The following is a 24,023-nucleotide window of genomic DNA, read 5'->3' on the forward strand; positions in this document are numbered from 1 at the left end:
TTGGTAAACGATAAAACCACCACAGGTTTGCATAGGTTCTGCCCCTTTCAATGTTGCTGGGCATCCGTTGGCAGAATATTTAGAAGTAAGTCTGCTCATCAGAATGTTAGTTTGTTTTAGTTCTTGTTGTGGGACCCTGAATACTTTGGATCCTGAGATGTATTCTTGTCGTGGGACCTTGAGGACTGTGGACCCTGAACTCTGAAGTGTATACTTTCATGGGACCTTGGGGACTGTGGATCCTGAAATTCACACTTGGCGTGGGACGCTAGGGACTGTGCATCCTGCAATGCATTCTCGTCGTGGGACCTTAGGGACTGTGGATCCTGCAATGTATACTTGCCGTGGGACATTGGAAACCTTGGATTCTAGAAATTGAATTTGCCATGGGACCTTGGAAACCTTGATTCTAGAAATTGAATTTGTCGTGGGACCTTGGAAGCCTTGGATTCTAGAAATTGAATGAGCCGTGGGACCTTGGAAACCTTGGATTCTAGAAATTGAATTTGCCGTGGGACCTTGGAAACCTTGGATTCTAGAAATTGAATTTGCCGTGGGACCTTGGAAACCTTGGATTCTAGAAATTGAATTTGCCGTGGGACCTTGAGGATCCTGGATCTTGATTTTTGGTCACGGCACAAGTCTGAACAGCTGTTTCATATCAATTATTTTACATAAAATCATATTTCAAACCATAAATTAATGTTCGACGGCCAAATTAAAGAAACAATACCAATACAGGCTTACAGTTTAAGTTCGACATTGTGTTGCCTACGATTAGACACAGCTGATAACTCATTCCCGTACGTCGTAACTCTAAAATGACCTTTGCTTATTGTCACATCTGCGCTGCATTCGCGATTGTTGCCGACGCCTGTTTGCAGGTCAGCCCACTACAGTTGTTTTACATAGGTATCGAAAAACTGATAAACGTTTAGGCGAAAAAGCACTATTTTAGGCCCATTTTTGATTTTTTTCGATATTAGGTAAAAACAGAAGCTTCTTATCCTAGGAAAAATACAATGGAAAATGTAGAATATCCAAGACGGTTAGGATAAATGATAACAATAACACGTCAAATGTATATTTAAACACACAAAGCTTTCGGTATGAAAATACCTTGATCACTGTGTTAACAGAAATGAGGACAGAAATTGTCACCGGCAGCTTGTACAAAAATATAAAATAGCACTCGAAAAATAGATCACAATCACGAGATTATCTATCGGGGTCCTGCCACTAAGCTTACAGCGCATGTTGCTAAAGTTATAAATCCAGTCCTAGTTCTCGTGATTGTGATCTATTTTTCGAGTGCTATTTTATATTTTTGTACAAGCTGCCGATGACAATTTCTGTCCTCATTTCTGTTAACACAGTGATCAAGGTATTCTCATACCGAAAGCTTTGTGTGTTTAAATATACATTTGACGTGTTATTGTTATCATTTAACAATGGAAAATCATTGGAAGGTGGCACACTACCTTTAAAGTTCATTTTTTTATAGAGATTACGTTGCACTTATGAATGTTCGGTACTTTAAAAATTCATTCGGACGAAATACCTAGGTGCGGTCTCATTCTCACCCACTGGCAGTAACCCAGGATATAAACCGGGTTATGAACATGGCAAAAAATCAGCATCAGGGGTCATTGAAATATTCACATTTTATTGAATGCCAAAAAGCATAATGAAATAAGGCCAAGTCCTTTTACAAACAACTTACAACGCCTTTATCACAGGATCAAAAGGAAAATCGGAAACTGGGATTGGATCGTCGATCACAAAACCCTTCCGAAAGAAGGACACAACGAACTCTTCAAAACCAACAGAGGTAAGAAAGCGCAAAGATGTACGTTGTACAAACGTACATACGTTTAAGTTGCGGCTACATACCTACTAAGATTTGTAGAATTATTTTCGTGTTTAGTGCTCAGTGTTCACTGTTCAGTGTTCACCCAAACGGTGATTGGTTAAAAATAATACGATCATGTTTGTTTCATGTTATGTCTTTGTTGTGCTTATGTGTTCTGTTTTGGTTTCTGATTTGTTGTGTCACGAAATCCAGGCAACGATTATAAGCCAACATGAAAGTTAATCAGAGCATTATCAATTATGAACAGTGCTCATCTTCAAGGATTTGGCTCTGCCACGATCACATGCATCATCTGTCTTCACTGGTCTGCCATTCATGCAAACTGCATAGTGTTCATTAGCTGTGATGCGTGCATTGTAAATGTGTGTGACCACCGCCCCAAGCGACGGGGCGCTAAGTTCTTTGTGCTTATCGGGGTAGATAAATAATAATGCTCAAAAGAATCTACCTGTACCTACACGGTACGAAAAGAACACCAAAGAGCTGTAAAGAGAATGTTACAGAGTTTCTTGTTGACTCCCACTCCCGCTACACCTCGATTTATCTGTAATCATTTGAAATGCTAACTCCAACTCCTCCGACTTCCGACCATTGTCAACAGCCGCCGGCGCCGAAGGAGGACCTGTTCATCACACCCCCGCCCCCCGCCGACTCGTCTTCCCGAGAGGCCAGCGACGACGAGGCGTCCACACCGTTCCAGAGATCCGACCCGGCGGTGGGGCGCGATTCGCTGACCCGCCGCCTGGCTCGGCCCGTCAGCGAGGGGGCGGTGGAGCGCGCTCCGGCCCGCACTCCCACACCCGAGTCGTGGCTGGCTGCGCCCGCCGGCGACCCGCCGCAGAACACCGGTGCGCCGGCGGCTCCGGCGGCTCCTGGAGCTCCCGGGGCCAAGAAGCGGCGGGCGCCGGTGCCACCGCAGCAGGCCCCTCCTCCGCCGCCGGTGGCACTGGTGCGTCCTCGGCACAGCACCGGCGGGTGGACGGCAGAACAGATGAAGGCTTACATGGAGGCGAGCGACCCTAACGAGGCACGCCGGCTCGGTCTGGCCGACTGGGACGAGCCACCCGGCGCAGGAGGGGCCGACCCGACCGGCCGTCGAGTGTCCACGGTCTCAGGTGAGCGGCACGGACCACGCACTGAGAGGGCGGACGTAAACCACACTGAGATGGTGGGAGCTAACAATGATAGGGTTGGCACAGACCAATAGGAGACAAGGTTCACTAGGATTGTGGGCAGCCACAGACCATGGCCACACACCACTGCACTGGGAGGGTGTGAAGTTGAACAGACCACTGAGGATGAGCCAATTCACTGAGAATACTGAAATCCAGACCAATAGGGTGAACCGAGACCAATAGGCTAGGTAATGACCAATGTAGTGAACAGACCAATGGGCCAATGACTAATGACAGACCATTGAGAGGGTGGTCTCCACGTGGAAGTACGATCTGAATTCAGAATGAGGTGCACGGAACAAACATTGATTAACCCGCGCCCTGCTGGGGGGGGGGTGTTTGAACACCCCCCCTTGTGGTTTTTCGCGAATATCTCAAAAACGGCGGCGCGGAGCGCCGCCGTTTTTGGTATACCTTATCATGCATCAATTCTACACATGTTGTCAAAATTTCAGACCAAGGTCATTCAAGGTCAGGTCACCAGGTCACTTGAAGTGACCTCACCTCATAAAAAGTTTCAATGTCTGTCATAGCTACACCGAGTGACCGATCGCTTTGAAACTTTCAGCGATTGCTAAGAGCAATAGCATGTACAAAATGTATATCTCAGAACTTTGATATCGATGACCTAAGGTCAGGTCAATTTTGCGACCTCCCCATTATAAGTCAATGGGAGAAAATTGAAATGCGTCTCTTTTGGACGAAAGACATTATAAACACTCCCAAACACTGAATTACAAGTGGTTTAGACACACTGAACATGAAAATGGTGTCCGTGACCCCTGTTTATGCCCTGAGGTCATCTTAGGTCACGAATGGTATCTAACAGTTTTTCGCAAATAACTTTTGATAGAGGCATGCTAGAGCGATGAAAACACCTTAGATGTGTTCAGCTCGACGATACGGATCGACTGATATGCAACATGACCCTTTCCGGTCAGGTCATGACCTTGACCTGAGGTCAAATTTTCAAGTTGACCTTTCAAGGTCAAGTTATAGTTCATTCGATGCGTCTTGACGAGAGGAACACGATGCCGGTAAAAGTAAGCTCGTACAAGGCTTGGGTCAAAAGTTATTGCAGAAAAACTGTTTCCGAAAAAATCGGCTATTTTTGCAGTTTTTGCCCCCTGCAGGCAAAACCGTTGACGTTAGGTCAAATCTGAGATAATTACTCAGAAAGGGCGTTAATAGGGCTATCGAATGCGCTTTTCCGCGGCGCTGTAGCTCTATTGGTTCCCGAGTTATGCGTTGGCTTCTTGGAAATTTTCGACATTCGACCTGGAAATCGGCGAAATTTTGCCTTCAATGACCTCTGGTGACCTGACCTTTGACCTGACCAAAAAATTGACCGAAGTGATTTCGTCATTATCTTTGACGCTCTTTCGAACGCCGCCTTCCGCGTATCGCTACGTGGCCCAGGAGCCGAGTTAGAAGGGGGGGGTGTTCAAACACCCCCCCCCCCCAGCAGGGCGTGGAAATCCAGGACCCCCAGCCGGGCGCGGGTTAATAATTAGCTGTTGGAGCTGACCACAATTAGATAGAACAAATAAGGAGCTTAAGCTTAATATACCTATAGCGTATGATTAATGTTTTTAATGAAACACATTATAAAGAGATGGAAACGTACAGAGCAGATTAATTCAAATAGATCCGCGTCGCAACGGCAATTTATATAGAAATAGCTTGGACTGTATTCATTAATATCGTATTTTAATTGGACATTAAGCTGAACAAATCACATCTAACACCTAGGCTTCATTACGACGAAGATATTAGTGTAATGGCAATATATTAGAACGCTATCTGATTCTGATGCGTAATTACAGCCCAATCAATGCCCACTGGAAACAACAAAAAGTCGAGGAATATTGCAAAGGCCACCAAGAAGGCCCTGGGTGGCATGTTTTCACACTTTCAAGTAAGTCAGTTTGAATTTGATAGAGTGCTAACTGCTAGAGGTTATTGTAGCTCCTCTCCGCAGAAATGTGAGCGAATTAGCCGTCACGAAAGTACCTAGCGTCAAATGGCACCACACCTGAAGATGACTGATGTAGACAGATGATAGAAAATACCAGATAGTCATTTGTTTGGATAGACCGACCACCCGTGAGCGCCCTCCTTACGAACACGTGGCCTCGTAGTCAGTATAGCACCGGGTAAAATAGCGTAGACATGGTTGGCACGTAGGTCGTAGACCATTCCCTTTTTTTGACACTGCAGACAGCAAAACGTACTAACTGTGTTATGAAGGACATGAGAGGCATAAAGTAGGCGAATGTAACACATCAGGGTGGGGAGAGACTAACAACATTTAACTATGAAAAAGAGTGTTTACAGATATCAAAAGCGTTTAACATGTTAGCCTTCGCACTACCAGGTGGTTCCCCGCGTTTTTTTTTTCGCAAATAACGCAATTAAACCTTGGCGTATTGTGACGAATCTGTCAGTACCAAAGAGTTTATCCATTTTACACCTATACCTCGAATATTTCATGACCCTGGTCCAGATTGTCTTTGACCTGTGACCTGCTTCTCAAGATTATGTCAAGCCAGAATTGGGATTCGGTGTATGTCGACGTGATGTCAGCGCACATTCTCCGTGCGTTAATGCGTTTTCATACTTGTGTGATAAGGAAGGCGTCTGGGGGTCCGATTCTCCAGGTCTTATGCGCTTGCAACTGGGCATACGCCAATAGAGTTGACGGTCAATTTGTGTTAACAAGCAAAAAAGAAAACAACATGTTCAAATTCATATTTCAGATTAAGAAATTTTGTTGGATGACCTACAAAGACATTATTTTTAACCTATCCAAAAGTGGATTAAGCATGAATCAAGTTACGGGAGAATATTTACTTTTAATAAGAAATAAGAATCGACTATAGAGTAGGTTGTAGTCAAAGGAACTTAATGGTGGCGTGCGAAACTAGAACACACAGGACGCAATTTAAGTTAAGTATGCAAAACTGCATCACCACAGAATAAAGCATTAACCAAAAGTACACATGATCCAGATTTGTGAGGATGTATCAAGGATCGGATCAAGGTCATCTAAAGAAGGTAAAGTCACTCTCCAACAACCAGCCAGAAGCGGATCCTGAGTGACGTCACCCCTGACACACGCATGTGGTACTCCCGTCCCTGACAGCATATAATTACATATTTTATGGAAGGTTTTTGATAGCATACTACGAATAATGTTGAAACATAAATCCAACCGAATCCAATGTAGCGCATAGCACCCCCTTATGATAGAGCCAGAAGTAGAGTGGCACGGCCCTGGGTCGGAAGACGGAGGCGGTCACATCTCCTTCCAGCAGAAGTGATCAGCTGTCGACTTGGAAGCCTCGTTCGTTTATTTATGACTGGACACAATTATTAGGCCATATTTGACCCTAAATTTAGGCCATAATAATTGACCGCGATCAGAGAGGGTCACGCCTGGTGCCATCAGAGACTATTTTATATGTTGCATTTACATCTACATTCGCAATTGCACACCATAACATCCATGACCCTATCGATACAAGTTGTATACTGTGAGAACTGAGTAAGCACTGTAACATGCACAAATACAATTAGTGTTACTGTGTTGTTATAGTAAACGGGATAGTTTTTCGACGTTCGAAGACTCGTACTGGATGGATGTAGTTGACGTCATAAATGCATTGGCACCTTATATAATACAGCATCATATTTATAGCATCGGTGTATATTGTTCCAGGTCCATTCAAATTGCTTTACATAACCATTCGGTATGCGACGTTACTATCTTAATGCACAATATCGTTTACCTCTTTGGTCCTTTACATCTAGCTTTCCTTCGCAGACAACCTCATAAGCAGCGAGCATTCAAGCGAAGGCAGTATTGATATCAATGACATCCTGTATTTAATGATGTTATGACATTCCACAGCCGAAGTCTCCCGATAAGGAAGAATGTGCGAAGTCAGATTCATCCAGCAGGAGAAGCAGGTAAGTGTAATAATCTTGTCTGATCCAGGTGAGCTAATATTGAGTTCGTTCCCCTGAACTCGGCCACAGCGAGCATATACATATAGTAAGCTGTCGATACATAGATGTTATACCTATATCAGGCAATTATATAAATCTTTTGGCAGAAGGCATGGCAAATGTGGACTGATAAACGGCGGAGTACTCCGCCAACCGTCAATATTAGATAATACACATTGGCATGGCAATATATTGTCTATATTACCATTAATATAAAATAAGGAAATTTCTACCAACTGCTCGATCAATGCAATGTTGGGATCAAACTTACTCTGACCCGAGTTTTCTTGGAAACCCGGCAAGGATGCGAGCCCGAAGCTATCCGCTTAGCATCAGGAGCGGCTGTTCGCTCAAATGCGTTCGTTCTTAATTTGCACAGCGTTAATAACTGTGGCGTCATAATGACGTCAACACAGTCACCGGTCCCAATGCACCATTACCAGCGTGTACTGGATACAGGTGATGATCACTCTCGCTTCAAAAGTAGCAGGCTAGGAACAACCGCACAAAAGGATACGGGCTCCGGTCGGTGGTCAAAGGCATCGAATATCTGTAGATACATGACGTCAAGTCCTGCTCGGTACAAATATGCAGGGCATAACTGTTTTGGTCTATGAAAATCCCCAGTTGTTAGGCCCAAGGCCATATATAGAAGGTACAAACAGTCACTCCCCCGCCGACCAATCAGAGACAGATCCTGAGTAACGTCACCCCTAATGCTCGCAAGGGGTACTTTATTCCTTTTCAACGTAAAGATGACTAGATTTATTTGAAGATTAGTGATTACACCCTACATATACTGCTCAACCGTTGGTGTCCATGGAAAGGCCAACTAATTTTCAAGCGACAAAAACGCGGCAATATGCTAAGAAATGGCCGGTTTGAAGATATAGACGATTTAAAACCCTCTGCAGTAGCATGAAAGCAACGTAAAAACGCATCGAGCTTATAGTTTTATTATGAAGAATTCATTTTTCACTAAGTTTTTAGATAAGGTATCGCTTAAATTAACAACTTAATTACAACCTTTTTATTATTTGTAACTTTATTTCAAAATAATATTTTTTAAAAATGGCAGCTGTCGGCAAGTGGCTTGGAAGCGATTGTGGCACGCCGCGCCATTAATTGTCCTGAGGCCCCCTTTGGATGTCATCAAAAGTGGAGTGACATGGGCCTGGTTAGGCCAAAACGAGAAGAGTCTGATTAAAAGAACACCTGCGCCTCTTTTGTGTACAGAGCGCCGTCTATGAACCACCAGTTTCGCCGTTACAATGCCTAATTACAGAAAAAGACGCGTAGTTATCCCGCTACGCAGCTAAGGGGAATTCTCTTCATATGTGCTCGGCACTTGATGAGACTCATTAAGGAAAACCCGTCAAGGGCCTCACACTGAATAATTTCCCTGACATCGGCTTACCGCAGGGACTAGCTGAGGGATTTTTTTTAATTTACGTAGTTAGTTACGCACGCTCTACGGAGAGTAGCATTGACGTAATTATTGGGGACGGCTTTATTACTTTTACTTGCATGCATGCATGGGTCATTTTCTTCTTTTTATTCTTTGCTTATGTTGCGTCATAGTGGAGTGAAGCAGTGTCCAGTGGACTCATATTAAGGGGGAAATTTTCTCCGCCCCGTTGGTAAGCTAGAGACAAGACAAGACCACAACAACCAATCGCTACATATGTAGTTAGAATTAGATATAATCAACAATCCATAACTATAATTTGATTATGATCATTTGATAAACACTTATTATTTTCAGCTTGGTTATTTTTATCTTATGTTTAATGAACGTGTTTTGTTGCTATCCTACTTAGTACCTATCCTAGTATATACAGGGTGTCCCATAAGTTCCTTCTCGCCTAAATTTTTCTTTTAGAGGCTCTCTTATTTAAAGTCACGCTTAACTTATTTTGTAACTGAGCTTTTGGGGTTGCCATGGCAACTGTGAATATGCTCCACGATAACTAATTCGTCTAGACAAAATATTTTTTGCTAGGGAGTTCACTTCCTGTGGAGACGGCTTACGCCACAAAATAGAGGTCTCCGATACGGGTACGTCTCGGTATTTAGTCCGCACCTGGGCTATTCGCGACGGTTATACTCATACTCATACTCATATATTTCGGTTACATCCAAGAAATTGGTTTTCAGTAAACCACGTCATACATTCAGTAGTTCAAAACTCATACCTATACATACAGGACAGATTCTATAGAGGTTAAAACACACCACACATGATAAACTGACCACATTGACCTAGCGCAGCCGGATTAAACATGCCGTCTCTTAACCTTTTTACGGAACGCCGCCAGACCGGTGCAGCTTCGAACAGGCGCAGGCAACTCATTCCATGAACGAGTTGCGCGACAGATGAATGAGCGCCGGGCAAGCTCAGTTCGCACGCGCGGGACATGAAGCTGACCGTCACTGGTTGCCCTAGTGCTGCGGCTCGACACCGCAGTACGGTGGACGATGCGGCTGCGGATCGAATCAGGGGCATGCGAGTCATGCGGTTGAGGGTGATTGAGGCCATCCAGTCTGTAGCCAATGTCTGTCGCTAACTGTACGCACAGTCAGCAAGTGACGCCGATGAATTGTCTTGAGTCAATTGTTGCAAGTTTATGCTCTTTTTTTTGTCAGCTCTCAGGAGCGAGCCATGTGGCAAAAACTGTGTGGCGCCAAAGTGGCCGTCAAAAAGGTCTTAGCGTTAGGAAGTTGGTAAGCAGGCTTTTCGGGATGGATTACCAGCTGTCTTAGAGTATTATTTCGGGGTAAATTACTCACGGTCACTTGGACTTAAACTTAACGGAGGACGCAAAACAGTCGAAAATGTCTTAAATGGCCAAACATGTGTTTCGTTATGCCTGAGGCTAAAAACTGGAGGGCCGATGACATAAATGTGGTCATCTGGACTACCTAGTCCGTGTTCGAGATAAAACAACCGTCCAAACCCGAAAACGGTTCCATATGGGCGACGGAAAGGGCCTTCGTGTCATCCCGCTTTATTCCTATGCAAAAGGCCAGGGTCACGGTAATGTGGGGTAATATGCGATCAGGCGCTGATCAGGTTGCGATTGGTACTCCAGAAACAGTGTTGGGACGCAGAATGCTTCTCCAAGAAGATCTAAGAGGAGTTTCAGCCTTCTAGCTTAACTCGAGCCGTAAGTATGAGCGCATTTTTGGAGGAGAAAATGGCATCCGGGAGGTCGTAGGCCAATCTTCAAGCAAGACAGTGCATCAGTGCACAGGTCAAGCAAAGCTTAAAAGCAGTGCCAGGAGACTGTGATAGGCGTCTGTGGCAAGATCACATCCAAGGCAACTCATCGGATCCAAATTTCATAAAAATGTGTTGGGAATATTGAAATCGAGGCTCGTCGAAGCGAAGCCCTGTTCCAGCCTCGAGGAGCTCACGGCGCATGTCAAGTCAGGCTAGGCTAACTTCAAGCCTGCTATGCTGCCAAACATGCCGGCTGGCATGCTGCAGCATGTATTCATGTGCTTGCCTATGAAATGGGGAGCACATTGAGGGATCATAAACATATCAAAACGCAATGTACTCTGTTTTACATGCAATTATACGGTGAGAACGAACTTATGGGACACCCTGTACCTATTGTATTGTTCGTATCCTATAGCATCCCACTACGGCTCATCATTAACCCGCGCCACGCTGGGGGTCCTGGATTTCCACGCCCTACTGAGAGGGGGAGGGTGTTTGCTAATTTAGGGGGGTGCCGGTTAATTTTTGGTCAGGTCAAAGGTCAGGTCACCAGAGGTCAGCGAAGGTAAAATTACGCCACTTTCCAGGTTATCATTCGATAATTTTCGACAAACCGGCGCATAGCTCAGGAACGGATTGATGTGAAGCGCCGCGCATTCGATTATACCTAGATCTGTTAACGGCCGTCTGTCGGAATATTTTTTTTCAGAAATGACCTACGGTCAACGGTTTAGTCTGCGGGGGGCAAAGACCGCCAAAATAGACGTGTTTTGCGGAAAGTTTTTCTGCAATAACTTTTGACTCACAAATTGTACGAGCTTACCCTTAGCCGCATCGTGTTCCTCTCGCCAAGACGCATCGAATTAACTATAAGGCGACCTCGGAATGTTAACTTGAAAATTGGACCTCAGGTCCACTGGTTTAGACCTGACCGCAAAAGATCATAGACGCGTTAACATAGGGTTTGTTGCAAGCTTATATCTCCGTCCATGATGTTGCAAAAGATGCCAATGGTGCTTAACAATTTACAAAATGATCCCCTCTAAATATTTGAAGACCACTGCAACGAAATTATCGCCAAATTAACGAGCTAGAGCCTCGTCAAATATGCTATGTAAACCGGGTTCATGTTGCATATCAGTCGATCCGTATCGTCGAGCCGAACAAGCTAGGGTGTTTTAATCGCTCTAGCGCGCCTCTATTAAAAGTTACATATTAGCGAAAAGCTGTTCCATACCATATGTGACCTGAGATGACCTCAGGTACATAACGAGGGGTCATGGGCGCCAATTTCCGGTTCAGTGTGTCCTGTTTACATGCAATTCGATATTGACAGTGTTTAGAACGACGTTCGTCCAAAAGAAGCGCCTTTCAATCCCCCCCCCCCATTGATTTACAATGGAGAGGTTACAAAATTGACCTGACCTAAGGTCACCATCCACCGATATCAAATTTCCGAGATAAAGATTTCGCACATACTGCTGCCTTTATCACTTGGCAGAATGTTCCAAAGTGATCGGTCACTCGGTGTGGCTATGGCACGCATTGAAACTCTTTATGAGGTGAGTCACAGGGAGTCACAAGTGACTCATTTGACGTGCCCTGGTGACCTGACCTTGAGGCCCTTGATCTAAAAATTTCACAGAATGTGCAAAAATGGTACATGATAATGTGTGCCAAAAACAATGGCGCGGAAAATCGCGAAAATCGTAGGGGTGTTCAAACACCCCCGCCCCCAGCACGGCTTAGTTTAAGAACCATGTCAAATTATTTGCTTAAATTTAACAAAAAAAAAAAAACGCCTAAACTTTTGACCAAAAGTCAAGTGTGCAAATACGATCAAAAGATTTTAGATGCCGAAAGGACTAAGGCTTGGGCTGTGCAATGTGGTAGGTACGCCATGAGACATGGTGCAATTTATGAGCAACGATACAAACTCAAAACCGTTCGACGTTTATTGTTTGGCAGTCCGATGCAAAATTTAACATTTTTGGTGTAGATACAAAAAAGGTATTCTTCAGATTTCTAATTATCACATCAATTATATGAGCTGAATGCCAAATTTGTAATCAGTGATACCGTAGGTAAGTACTTATAAATAATGCACATGCCCATGGATGAACACCACTGAGTGTTAAATCTCGTCCGAAATCGCTGAACATGAAATCCGACTTTTTGAATGTGAAATTTTAATGTGTTTTAGTTTTAAATTTTAATTTTTGATAGCATTATCTCGTGAAAGGGGACCAGCTCCAATTAAATGACGATCTGATCTACAAGGTCGGTTGAAGCAGCGCCTCAGAGCTGGCGGAAAAACATAAAATATTTAATCAACATGCAGTAGTTGACTTAACACATCACACAATTTGGATGCTCCTAACGCTGCGCATTAAAACAAATGGCTTAAGACACAAAACAAAACTTAACCATCTTATACAAAAAATAACTAAGCTCGTAGAACTTTTTGAAACCTGGGTGATACAAGCCACCCTTCTATTTTGTTTTCTATTCTTCTTCTATTTTGCAAATGTGGATTGATAGGAAAATGCTTTTACTTGTGCTACATGACGTGGAACGCTGAAAACCCATTTTATGGATGTATTCCTAAATATATGATATGATATGATATTTTCTGTTTTGGTCATCGACGCATTTGCGCCCGCGCGCGCGGTGTCGGCTCAGTCCCACTCCCACCGGAGCCGGCCGGTCGTCCGCCACCCCCGTGGGTCCGAGGTCCGCGTGACGGCCCGACACAGGTAGGTACCGACACCGACCGTGGGCGGTCCGACACCGGTCGTCCTGCCGACGACCGGTGCGCCGTCAGAGGGCGGCAACGTGCGCCGCCGGTCACGGCAGCCGGCCTGGCGCCCGGCGGCCGCCGCTCCGGCAGTCGGCGACCAGACGTCGAAGCGATCAGTCGTGTCAGATCCGCGCACACAGCCATCATGAAGACCCTGGAGATGTGGAAGAGAGTTGTGGCCAAGCTGGCTGCGAAGCAGCTTAGGTGAGTGTTGCTCCTGTGTGGGATGGTGTGCGAGGCGGTGGAACTTTTGCGCGGATGAAGTTGCATGTTTGATTTTCTCCTCTCTGCTGGTGCCTCGGGAAAAGATTGACTGTTGCTAGGCTATTGTGTACGTATTCACATGAGCCCGTCATGACTATTGTGTTTGGCGAATTTAACAAGAATCTTTTGACAGTTCAGGATAGTGATGTTCCTTGTTTTCGTATTGTTTTATGTAGCTTCCTCGAGTATAACAATGGACAATCAATCACAGTCTGTCGGATCAGGGAAATGTGACACGGTTGCTCATGACTGCGTTTCAATGGCCTTCCGGGGTTTTACATAGATGTGAACCCTTCTATGGCACTTCATTTGCATTTAGAGGTCAAATAATATGATTCAGTGCAAAGAGGAGTGACGTGCACACTGAACACCGATATTTCCCGTACCCACACCAAACACGGTCGCTGAGTCACTGTGCCCGTCTTTCCGTGCCGCCCTTGGATTCAGCCGTGTCATAACACGGCAAGAGCTGGACCACGTGTGTCCAGAACGTTCCGGCCCAAAACGGGCTGTCTGGAAATTCATTCCCGCCCCGCGCTGCCTGTCACGGGTGCCGTGTTAGACTTGCAAAGTAGTGGGCAGGCAGACGGGAGCGGTCTGTGTCGTCCCTTTGCCGGCTGGAGAGCAGAGGTGCCGATACTGACCCTTGCAGGCCCCGGCCCGGCATATCGGCGCATTTGGAATGCGATATGCAGAACGCGCCGTGCACTTACCCCCATCCAAAACGGGTCATTCTGGGTTCCATCGGCGGGCCCCTGGACCGGTCTCGGACCAGACGCAGTAAAAAATCACGGCCCATCCCAGATCATAAGATTGGGCAGTTTGTATTTGGTAGCAAAGGCATGCGCTGTAATATTATCTAAGCCAAATCCGTCCTCGGTGAAGTCCGAAGGAATGCACTTCGATCGGTATCGAATTGTTTATTTTGGTCGATACATGCTACAAAAGCACGCTAGTCGCCAGACGTCCCCATGCGCCCGTCCCACCATGTCTTGGTTCTCGTGCACCGGTACCGTGCCTGTGCCGGTTTCGCGAGCCACCCTGGCAGCCCTGTCTGACGGCGCGTTCTCCGGCAGCCTGAGCCCGCGAGGAGGCCTGCTCGGACCGCTCTGCCGCCGCCGCAGCGAGACGCCCAAGATCACGAAACAACAGCAGCAACAACTACAGCAACAGCAGCAGCAGGCGCGCCTCTGGGCCAGCTCACTCGCCACCCTGCTCAGCTCCAAACGTGAGTAGCTCTTGCGCAGTTCTTTCCCTCAGATCTCGACCGATCCTCGCTCTCGTACTGATACAAATATGGTGCAGAGAGCACGGGACCGACGCCGCGCTGCTCGTCTCACCGATATGGTGCAGCGTGACGGCTATTTCCAAACCTGGAACGATCGACACAGGTGCCACTTTGATCCAATTCAGATCCCGTTAGCGCGCTCTGCCCATCTCCTTTGTACCGTCGCATATCGGCACTGCATTACGGAAATGTTTGAAGATGGCCGCCATTGCTGCACAGCGGTATCACAAAGTGAGAGTCTGGCCATTTTTGCATACCGGTAGAACGGGGACATAGCGGTAACCAGGGTGGGTTTCCTTCAGCGCCACAATGCCCGGACGTCGCTCCTGTGACTTTTCCCTGGGTAGGGCAGGTAATATTAATGATAAAAAAGATGAAAAGAAAACAACACCGTACGACATTCATTTAAGTCGTAGTATGACATTGAACAATAATACTTCAATTAAGTTTACCGCAAAACGTAGCCGTTAATTTCTGAAGCTTCGAAAACATCCTATTTTTCAATCATCTGAGATTGATATTTACCGGGCAAATATGTATCGAGGCGGAAAATGTGGCCCAGCCCTTCATTTCCTTAATTGATAGGCTGCAACATAGAAACAGCCACAGTTATGCTCTTGACACCATGGAACAACAAATTCCTTTTAACGTTCCCACCTAATTCACCGTCATTTATAAAACATATTCACCTCGGGCGAACATCGCCAACTGAACCGGTTTGCAATTTTCATAATGTCTCCGCTGTATTCCAACGGAATGTATTCTACATGGACGTCTGGCAGTGGGACCCAGGAGATATGCCCGCTGAGGCGCGGCCGACAGCTCTGTTTTGACAGGTCCATCTCGAGACGGCCTTTTGAGGCAGGCCACTGTCATGATCGGCGATGGATAGGGCCTGAGTTGAGCCATGACGAGCTTCCTGTCGGGGTTTGTGAGCTCTCCCCCATACCCCCTACTGCACCACTTTGGGTGTTGCCGCACCTTTTCTGCGTCCGTAGTGCGCACACGCTGGCGTACTGTGAAGTGGTGACGTCAAACGCACCCCGGCTGGCCGGACGTGTTCGGCACACCCCGACATTTGTTCGCCGCCACCGGGAACGGCAAGCCGCACCGTTCGACCGGTCCGCGCCCGGTACCGCCATGATGCAATTCGACATGGCGAGGCATGACTTCATCGTGCCCACCCCGACATCTTTCTCGCCACCTTAACGGGCTGATAATCGGGGAACAGCGACGCCCGTGCAGCCCGCATGATGAAATAAAAAGTCCGTCGGGCCGACCGACCGGGCAGGGTTCGCACCAAGTGGCGGTCCACTTGCAGTATGATGCGCGACTGTAAATAGCCGCTCATTCCTAGCGGAGGATGCGCTCGCCGAGTCGTTTCGGCGGAGATCAGTGGCATCTAAGCGGCCGACTAGACACCGTTTCATCAGCTAACGCTCACGAGGCTGCCGGACCGTTAGTTACATCAGTTGTTTAACAGATTACAGCAGTTGTTTGGCCGAGTTACACCAGCGCGGAGGCGTTGATGGTGTCGGACCGCTCACATCAATCACCGATCACCGCGGCGAACTGCACGGTCGATAGCTCGCGCTCTCACTCACGTGACGGCTCTCCTTGCAAACATGACGCCACACCTGACGGGTCGAGTCAACAGAACCCGCGGGGCACCCGGACGCGGCCGGCGCTACCAACGGTAATATTAGGCCGCGCCGGGGCGAACACCGCGTCCGACGAACTGGAAAGTTTGTTTGAGATGTTCAACACCACTGGGTAAACTCACACGGCCCTAGCCAAAAGCGGAGCGGGGCGTCACCACTCACCCCGGGGTTCTGTTGGTTACTAATCGAACTTGCTAAGCAAGTTATGAGAAAGACAAATGCAAGATCCTGCTCCTCACCCAGGGTCTATAATGGTAGCCGATTGCCGCGGCGACTCATCCTCGCATCCGCAAACAAACAAGCAACAAACTGTAGCGATATCAGTCCAGGCATTGCGCAGCATGGCGCTTCCTGCTTTCCAGATGACAACTCCGCGATGCCCGGCACGCACCAGAGTCAGAGAGACAGAGAGTACCCCTCAGCTGCAGACGACCGGTACAGGGACCCGCAGTTGCTTCTGTACACACTAGTATTTCAGAGTATTGTTGGCCTGTGACACCGTTGGAGGCGATTTGGGGAGTGATTGTAGGCTTGTTGAAACCGCCGTTTGAAAGGCTTCAAATTGATATAATGGTCTCCTAACTTAATCATCTTTTTATGGTTGTATCGGCAAAACATTGTTTTTAGTGCTATTTCCTGCCCCACTCCTTCTGAAATCTGGAACCGCTTATTGCATTCACTCCTGCCATCTAACGATGGTCGTGCTAGTTACTAGTTCCGGCGCTAGTTTCTGCTCCAGTTTTGCACCCGGCACAAACTCAAGCGGCGCCGTGGCTCGACCGGTGAGGATCGGACCGAGCCGACTGCCTGGGGCGCGGTTGGGTCGCAGGCACAGCTGGAGAAGGGGACGGGAGCGGGGGGAAGGGAGGAGGTGGTCACGTGGTCCGTCCAAGCTCGCGCACGACCTGTCCCAACTGAAGCGAACGCTCCGAAAGTGAACTTCAGCTGCAGTCCTAGAACAGGTTTTGTGGAGGTAGATGAATATTGCCTTGATGCCGAAAAAGATGGTCGGTATGCCTAAGCCTAATCGAGCCTATAGCTCGATTAGGATATAGGCCTCTAATCGAGCTATAGCTCGATTTATGGAGCTTTGCGGAAATACGAGCGTGTTGCCTGTGACGAGAGGAAGCCGATGATACCCCATTTCAAGGTCCCAGGTCATTGGTTGACCTTGCAGGCCACGACAATGACTCAAAAGTCGGGAAAATCGGGACCTGTCAGAGCTTCGTAAAGTGAGGCTTCGCAGAGTGAGGTTAAGTTTTTCAGGATTCTTATCACGAATTTTATGTATAAACATACTTTTTTATTTTGGGGGATCGAAATCCTAAAATTTCAAAAATCCGAGAAAGCCGTTTTATAGCCCCGCTAATTATACGCCTTTTATGTCTTGAACATTTTTTTGTATCTTCAAAGCTATAGACCTGACAGCTTTTCTCGTGAAACCCTTTTATTGTCGAAAATGGCAGAACATGACGTCATTCTGACGTCATTTGCGGCTAACCTATCATAGCCTCTGGATTTTTTTTATCTCAATGTGTAAAATTGATGCCCGGAGGGTTCAATGCCTCGGAGGGTTCAGTGAAAGTTTGGTGACGACATCTGCAGTCGTTTAGGAGATATCGAGGGAAAAGGACAGAGGGGAGGGCCGTTTCGCACCCCCCCCCCCCTGCGTGTTAACCCAGACCTCAGCCTCATGGGACCAGTCAACTGATTTATCCTGCAAAACCCGGTCTACCTAGTCCCTAATACACCGCAAATGACATACGGCGCAGCATCGTTCTAGCATGGGTGATCGAGAAAAATAAGAGAAAAGGTGGGCGCGTGCCATAGTGCCCTCGCGTCTCGGGCCCGTAACATAAGAAGGCGAGCATACAGAAAACGGACTACATTGTTTTGTTGGGAGATGACGTTGTTATATGTATGTAAAAGGTGGCATAGCTGTGTCAGTTCGCCTTGAAACAACGTGAAATTTTCGCCATGGGTAAATCTATATGGCTCACCCTGTACGTAAAAAAATATTTGCTGATTTATTACGATAGATGAAATAAATATCAACCACCGCATACATTAGAGAGGTCCGTAGGACCCCCTCCCCGTTTTTTTTTTTCTCACAAATAACTCGCGGGAAAAACTACGGATCGCAAAGATACTTTACCGCCCAGGAGATAATCAATTTGATAGCTTTTGCCAAGTTGTCAATAGAAAAACACAATTCTAACGAATAGTATTTCAACTATTGACAACAAACCTTCGGTTACCACTTCCCTGAACATTGAATAGCCTTTTTCAGTTTTGCACGTTTCCTGAGGATAAATTATCGCTGAGCCAAATGACCTTTGACCTGTGACTTTTGCTCGAGGTCATGTCAGGCCCGAATAGCAATTCAACGTCAATCAGCGCACATCCTTTGTGCGTTTTAATGCTTTTTGTAATGGAGGATGTGCCAACATATGAAATATACTACATTATGTTTGTCCCATGGATCATGGTAGTGCCAAGGTCACGTGAAGGGCAGGTTAAGGTCATGACTTTGGTTAATATGGTAATAAACTTTGGTTAAAAGTTAACACGTTTTTAGTGAGGTTTCCAGTGCCAGTTTGAAATTTAGCATTCCTTTTAGCATTTGAGAACCATAATGCCTATGTTATCAGCTATGGTGCCTATGCAAAATGTTGCGAGGTTATTAATGGTGGTTAACTCCTATGAATAGCCGACGACGGGACCCCTCCTTGATGACCTGACGAGACCCGACCTACCCGATTTTTGTTTTTTTTTTTTTTGCTACATCATCTTTGATTAAAACAAATGCAAAATTGGAAGTCAGAAGCAAACAAACCTCCATTAAACCTCACTTGAAGAAATGGTAGCAGGACCAGATGTCCCGTGCATTTGGATCACTAGCCCGGCCTACAATATAGAACGGCCTATAGGTATAGAAGTGCAAGCCGATAGTATCTAAAAAAAGATACTATCGGCTTTCTCTCGTCACGAGCAGAACGCTCATAAAATTATGATCATAATTTTTTCTTTTTCCGTGAAGCTCTATATTTCTATCAGAGGCCGAACGACTGGGGTTTCTACGCCCCCCCCCCCCCCCAAATACGTAAGACGCTGAAAAAGTGCCAAAACGGGCGATGGTTGAATATCTATTGGCGTTTAAGTGCCGAAACACGAAATTTTCCTCCGATAGCAGTTTCTCACAGACCATCGAGCAAAAATACAATAACTACTTGCACAACATAAGCATCAATTAAAATAAATTCATCTTGGGAGAAGCCTCTCAAGATTGAGGAGCTATGAGAAGCTTATTTGCACAACAACAACAACAAAAATAGTTGGCTTGAACTCTACTGCTCGCGGTTCGAACTGTTGTAGGTGTGGCTGTGACACTATTCGCTACATCTCGTGACGATCAGCATTATGTTGCATTTGTTTTCGTTAAGCTATAGCTTAAAAAGGAGAGAATTCGTGAGTGGGTTCAAAACAACCCTCACTTGCCCCCTCCCCGTTGTCTGGAAACATAGGTAACCGAAAGGTTTGGCGATGGTTTATCCAGCTCTTCTGCCGCAATGAGGCCTCGATTCGTTCGGTATGTGGAATCCTGAGCGGTCCTCCCCGGAGGCAAGGTGAAAGGTCATGGCCTGTATCACAAATTTGTACGCTCCTCAGTATGTTTTACAATCTTTCCAGGACCTTGTATACCGTTTTATTACATCCGATAAGCATTGCAATTTCTTGCTCAACAATGACTTTAAAGAAAACTTTATCTTTAACTTATACTGCGGCGTTGGTCGCCTTGCCTACGCCAGTCTTTTTATGATACGGGCCACAGCCACCTCCACTGCGCTGGAGCTCTGGCGTTTTACCCCTCCCCGCTACGGACCGGCCCCCGGGCCAGGTGTGTTAGTACTGAGCGCAAACGCGTAGTAGTCACGTGACTTTCATTCACGTAGAGGGAGCGTAAGCAAGTGGCGATACCAAGGACGGGACCTAGGGAGGCAGCCAGCACAGAAAAATAGCGCGATTTTAGTTTTGGAAGAATATCTATGACGGTAAGAGGAATTATGCATAATCTTCATCCTAGAAGGAAACATGTGTTATTCCTTTATACTTTGCGCTACATTTTCTTTCTCCAATGGCCACCAGCTAGCAAATAATAGGACAATCGTAAGTCGGTAATATATGTGTACATAAGCAACTGCGGGTCCCTGTACATCGGAGTTGCTTCCGGCGCGGCGCTGCTGTCTCGCCATGAGACGTGACCAGTGTGCCGGACGCGCCGGCCTTCCTGTCCAGGTGCCGTTGATGAGGAGAGCACGCCGTTCCCGATGCCGGACACAGCGTGCTGATGAGACGGACACGCCGGCCGCAGGTGGCTCAATCCGGAGCTGGCGGTCACCAGCCGGACACAACCGGTACGAGCGTGACACGTCCAGGCCGACGCCATGAAGAGATTGACACCTCCGACCCTTCCGGCCGGGGGCAGTGGAGCGTGGAGTCGGGAGCGTGCCGAACGCGGGTGCCTCTTGGAGAGCCCACTGCGCCACCAGTTCACACCCACCGACTCATGATCGGTCGCCGGAAACAGCCCCAGACAGGGCTCATCGGTCACCGCGCCTCCGCTGTCGGTGTGACAAGCCCCGCCGCGCAGCGCGATTGGACGATGAATGACCTGCATCGAGATGCAAATGTATGCACCGCCCGCGGCCACCTGCGCCCTCTGAGCCTTCCGGAGGAGAGCGACGGTGTTGGCCGCCCGGCCGATTGGTTTATTGCCACACACGGTGTCGGCGGAGCTATCTGATGGGCCGGGTGAAGCGGTACCACGGCGCTCGCCTCCTCATGAATGCCGTCGGCGGCGATTAGCATGCGGCCGATGACGTCTGCGGTGCGTCAGCGACCCGTCCGCAGCGGCGGGACACGGGCCGGCCCTGTGCGCCGGCCGGCCGCTCATTGCCAGTCGGCCGGCCGCTGCAGATGACCAGCGGCCGCCTGTTTTCTTTTCGTGTCATGCCCGATAAGCGGGGTACTTTGAATGTAGTCGCTGTGTATGCATATGATTAGTGCAGCTGTGCCCTTCCTTACGGCGAAGTAGTCGCTAAGTCGTAGGAACTTTGAGCGTCGTCCGTTTTCTTCTATGGCATCAAATCTACATAGCCATGTACCGATTAACTGATTGAGATTCGACATCATCACTGACAGGGGTCTCTTTTGTTGCAGAGGGTCTCTCGCTGTTCCGGAGTTTTCTGGTACAAGAGTTCTCTGAGGAGAACCTCGACTTCTGGCTGGCCGTTGAGGAGTACAAGCAGGCCAAACATCTGAACCTGACTGCCTCGGCGCACCAGATCTATGATGAATTCGTCGCGCCAACCGCCCCCAGACAGGTGAGCTTCAAATGCATTCAACTATGCACTGTCCATATTCAACGTCTGATCATTATGCCTCTGACGCACATCCGCCATTTGAGGATGAGGGCAAACGCGTAGCCAATATCCACTCAGCATAACATTCAGGATATTATGAAACATAACAGCTCTCTTTAATTACATAAAGTATCGAAAAGCCTACCTGTGCTGCAACTCATCATCCGTCTCGCATAGAGATAGTCGCATTCAGTGATCGAACGTTGTTGCGGCGGCGCCATTTCACGCCGCGCCGGTGACGTCAGGCCGTGACACGGCTGGCCCGCTGACGTCACGCGCGGCCGCCGCGCCGGCCCGTCTGTGCAGCCGAGGTCAGCGCGACACGTCACAATGGGCTCTAACAGCGCTCTCTCTCCCTGCCGACAGGTGAACGTGGACTCGAAGACTCGCACCGCCGTCAAGGAAGGTCTCTCCAGTCCGACCACCGAGTTGTTCGACCGGGCGCAGCGGCGGGTCCAGATCCTGATGGAGAACGACACGTACGGCAGGTTCCTGCTCTCGGCTCCCTACCTGGCGCTGGTGGACGGCAAGGAGCTCCCCCAGGGTGTCAGAAGTTGAGCGGCGCCGCCACAGACAAACTGTCGGTGATTGACATGGCCGGAGATCGGCGGTGTGGGACTGCGCCCAGTAACGACCACTCTGTGATCACGAGGCCCACACCGATCCGGCGGTCGGCGGCTGTTGCCAGGCCCGGCACGGAGAGAACAGCGGCCTTGGGGCTCCGTGGCTGAGCGGGATATGGCCCGGCGCCGAATGCAGAGCCAACCCTGCACAGGCGCCTCCGGAAACGGGGCACCAGGGAAATGAGGCAGCCGGTCGAGATGAAAAATGGCTGCGCATTTCATCCCCGGTGAAAACATTCCGGTCATCCTGGATCAGGTGGCAGGGCCGGACTTTGCAACGGATGGTGTTCCGACACGAAGTCGGACGGCGCTTGCTCGCAAGTGGCTGAGCACGCCCTCGTTTACTCTTACTTGATCGGTGTGTCCGTATTATCGGTCGCCCAAGATGGCAACAGTGACAGCTATTTGGATCATCGAATGGGTCATTTGTCTGGGCACCTGCGTTTTTGATAAGTGCTGTTATTCAGTTACCCATCATTTGACTAATATCTATCATTGTAACTTATGAGTGGCTCGGCCTCGTTCAGTGTCATTATGCCCTAAAACTTGGTTCAACCAAACAGTTGTACTTGGTTTAACTAAGTTTCTAGTCACTGCATCTCAGGTATTTGTTTCAAAGGCAATTTTCATCTTTGTCATTCATCATCACCATCGTCATCTTCATCATGAGTTGCCCGAAAGGGACATTTTGTATTTATCAATGTCTACTATGTTTATCTTGCGCCCAACTAAATGAATTAAGCACCGCAAAATTCAACAAAGAAAATGTCATGGAAATGGCAAAGACGGCTGGCGATAGCTTTTTGTCAGCTTTGTTGACTGTCGATTGTGTTGATTTTAGTTATCACGTCGGAACGGGTGCGTTGACTTGAGCAGTGTTGTCTGCCTTGCGGTTATCAGATCTCCTGAAGTTATAAGACATGTCGTGCATAACGACTTACGCGTGTTGTTTGTAACTGGCGAACAAATACTGCGTCACCTCGCCTGCCTACGTGAGCAAACAGCCCCTCAGAGTCTGTGGGTGGCTGCTCAATGCTCACCATATGATTGTATTCGACATGCGTGTACTTATTATAGGTAGTCTTGCCTGTACCTGTGACAATATATATGAATATGTGATACCTAACGGCTTTGTTTGAAGCATGCAAAATGTATACATGGCACACAGACACTAGAAAATAACACATAACAAAGACCGTTCAAAGCAAAGCAATGGAAAGTGTGTAGCTACAGAGGGAAAGCTTTAGAAAGTGTCGCGATGCTACGACTCAGAGCGAGACAAAATAAAAGAAGGCCAGCACTTTAGGTATAGCTTTTTAGCACGACTATTGCGTTCAGAGCTAAAAACAAAAAAAAATCGGTGGCTATCCCGACAGATGAACAAAAACAGAGAAAGTCATCTTCTGTCTTCTACATAGCGTAAGTAACAGTGCAGTGGTGAGAGGTGTAACATGCAGAGGGAGCATTGCTTAACCTCGGCTCCAGCCTCTCAAAGACTGTGACATCGGATGTGACAACGAATCTGTCTGTTTGGTCTGTCTTGTCGACAGACCAAGAAGACCACACGAGCAGATACCATACATACCTAATAACAAAACAAGTTCACAAGCATATGAATATTGTCATACAAAATAAACATTCTACCGGCAAATTACAGCACAACACCTGCACAATACCAG

The 24,023-nt window shown here is 47.5% G+C and overlaps 1 protein-coding gene across 1 annotated transcript in view; it reads left to right on the forward strand.

Annotated features, from left to right (window-relative positions):
• Positions 1-23,464, forward strand: part of LOC122372853 (regulator of G-protein signaling 3-like) — a 35,158-nt gene extending 11,694 nt beyond the window's left edge. Inside the window, exons 5-11 of the mRNA XM_043350500.1 lie at positions 1,740-1,831; positions 2,475-2,988; positions 4,875-4,966; positions 6,962-7,020; positions 14,426-14,577; positions 21,519-21,682; positions 22,088-23,464. Of these exons, the coding sequence (XP_043206435.1) occupies positions 1,740-1,831; positions 2,475-2,988; positions 4,875-4,966; positions 6,962-7,020; positions 14,426-14,577; positions 21,519-21,682; positions 22,088-22,279 (1,265 nt within the window). The 3' untranslated portion in view covers positions 22,280-23,464. The remainder of the gene's footprint in view (positions 1-1,739; positions 1,832-2,474; positions 2,989-4,874; positions 4,967-6,961; positions 7,021-14,425; positions 14,578-21,518; positions 21,683-22,087) is intronic.
• The last annotated feature ends 559 nt before the right edge of the window (positions 23,465-24,023 follow it).

This window comes from Amphibalanus amphitrite, unplaced genomic scaffold, assembly GCF_019059575.1.
Source record: "Amphibalanus amphitrite isolate SeventyFive unplaced genomic scaffold, NRLGWU_Aamphi_draft 001408F_arrow, whole genome shotgun sequence".
Lineage (NCBI taxonomy): Eukaryota > Metazoa > Arthropoda > Thecostraca > Balanomorpha > Balanidae > Amphibalanus > Amphibalanus amphitrite.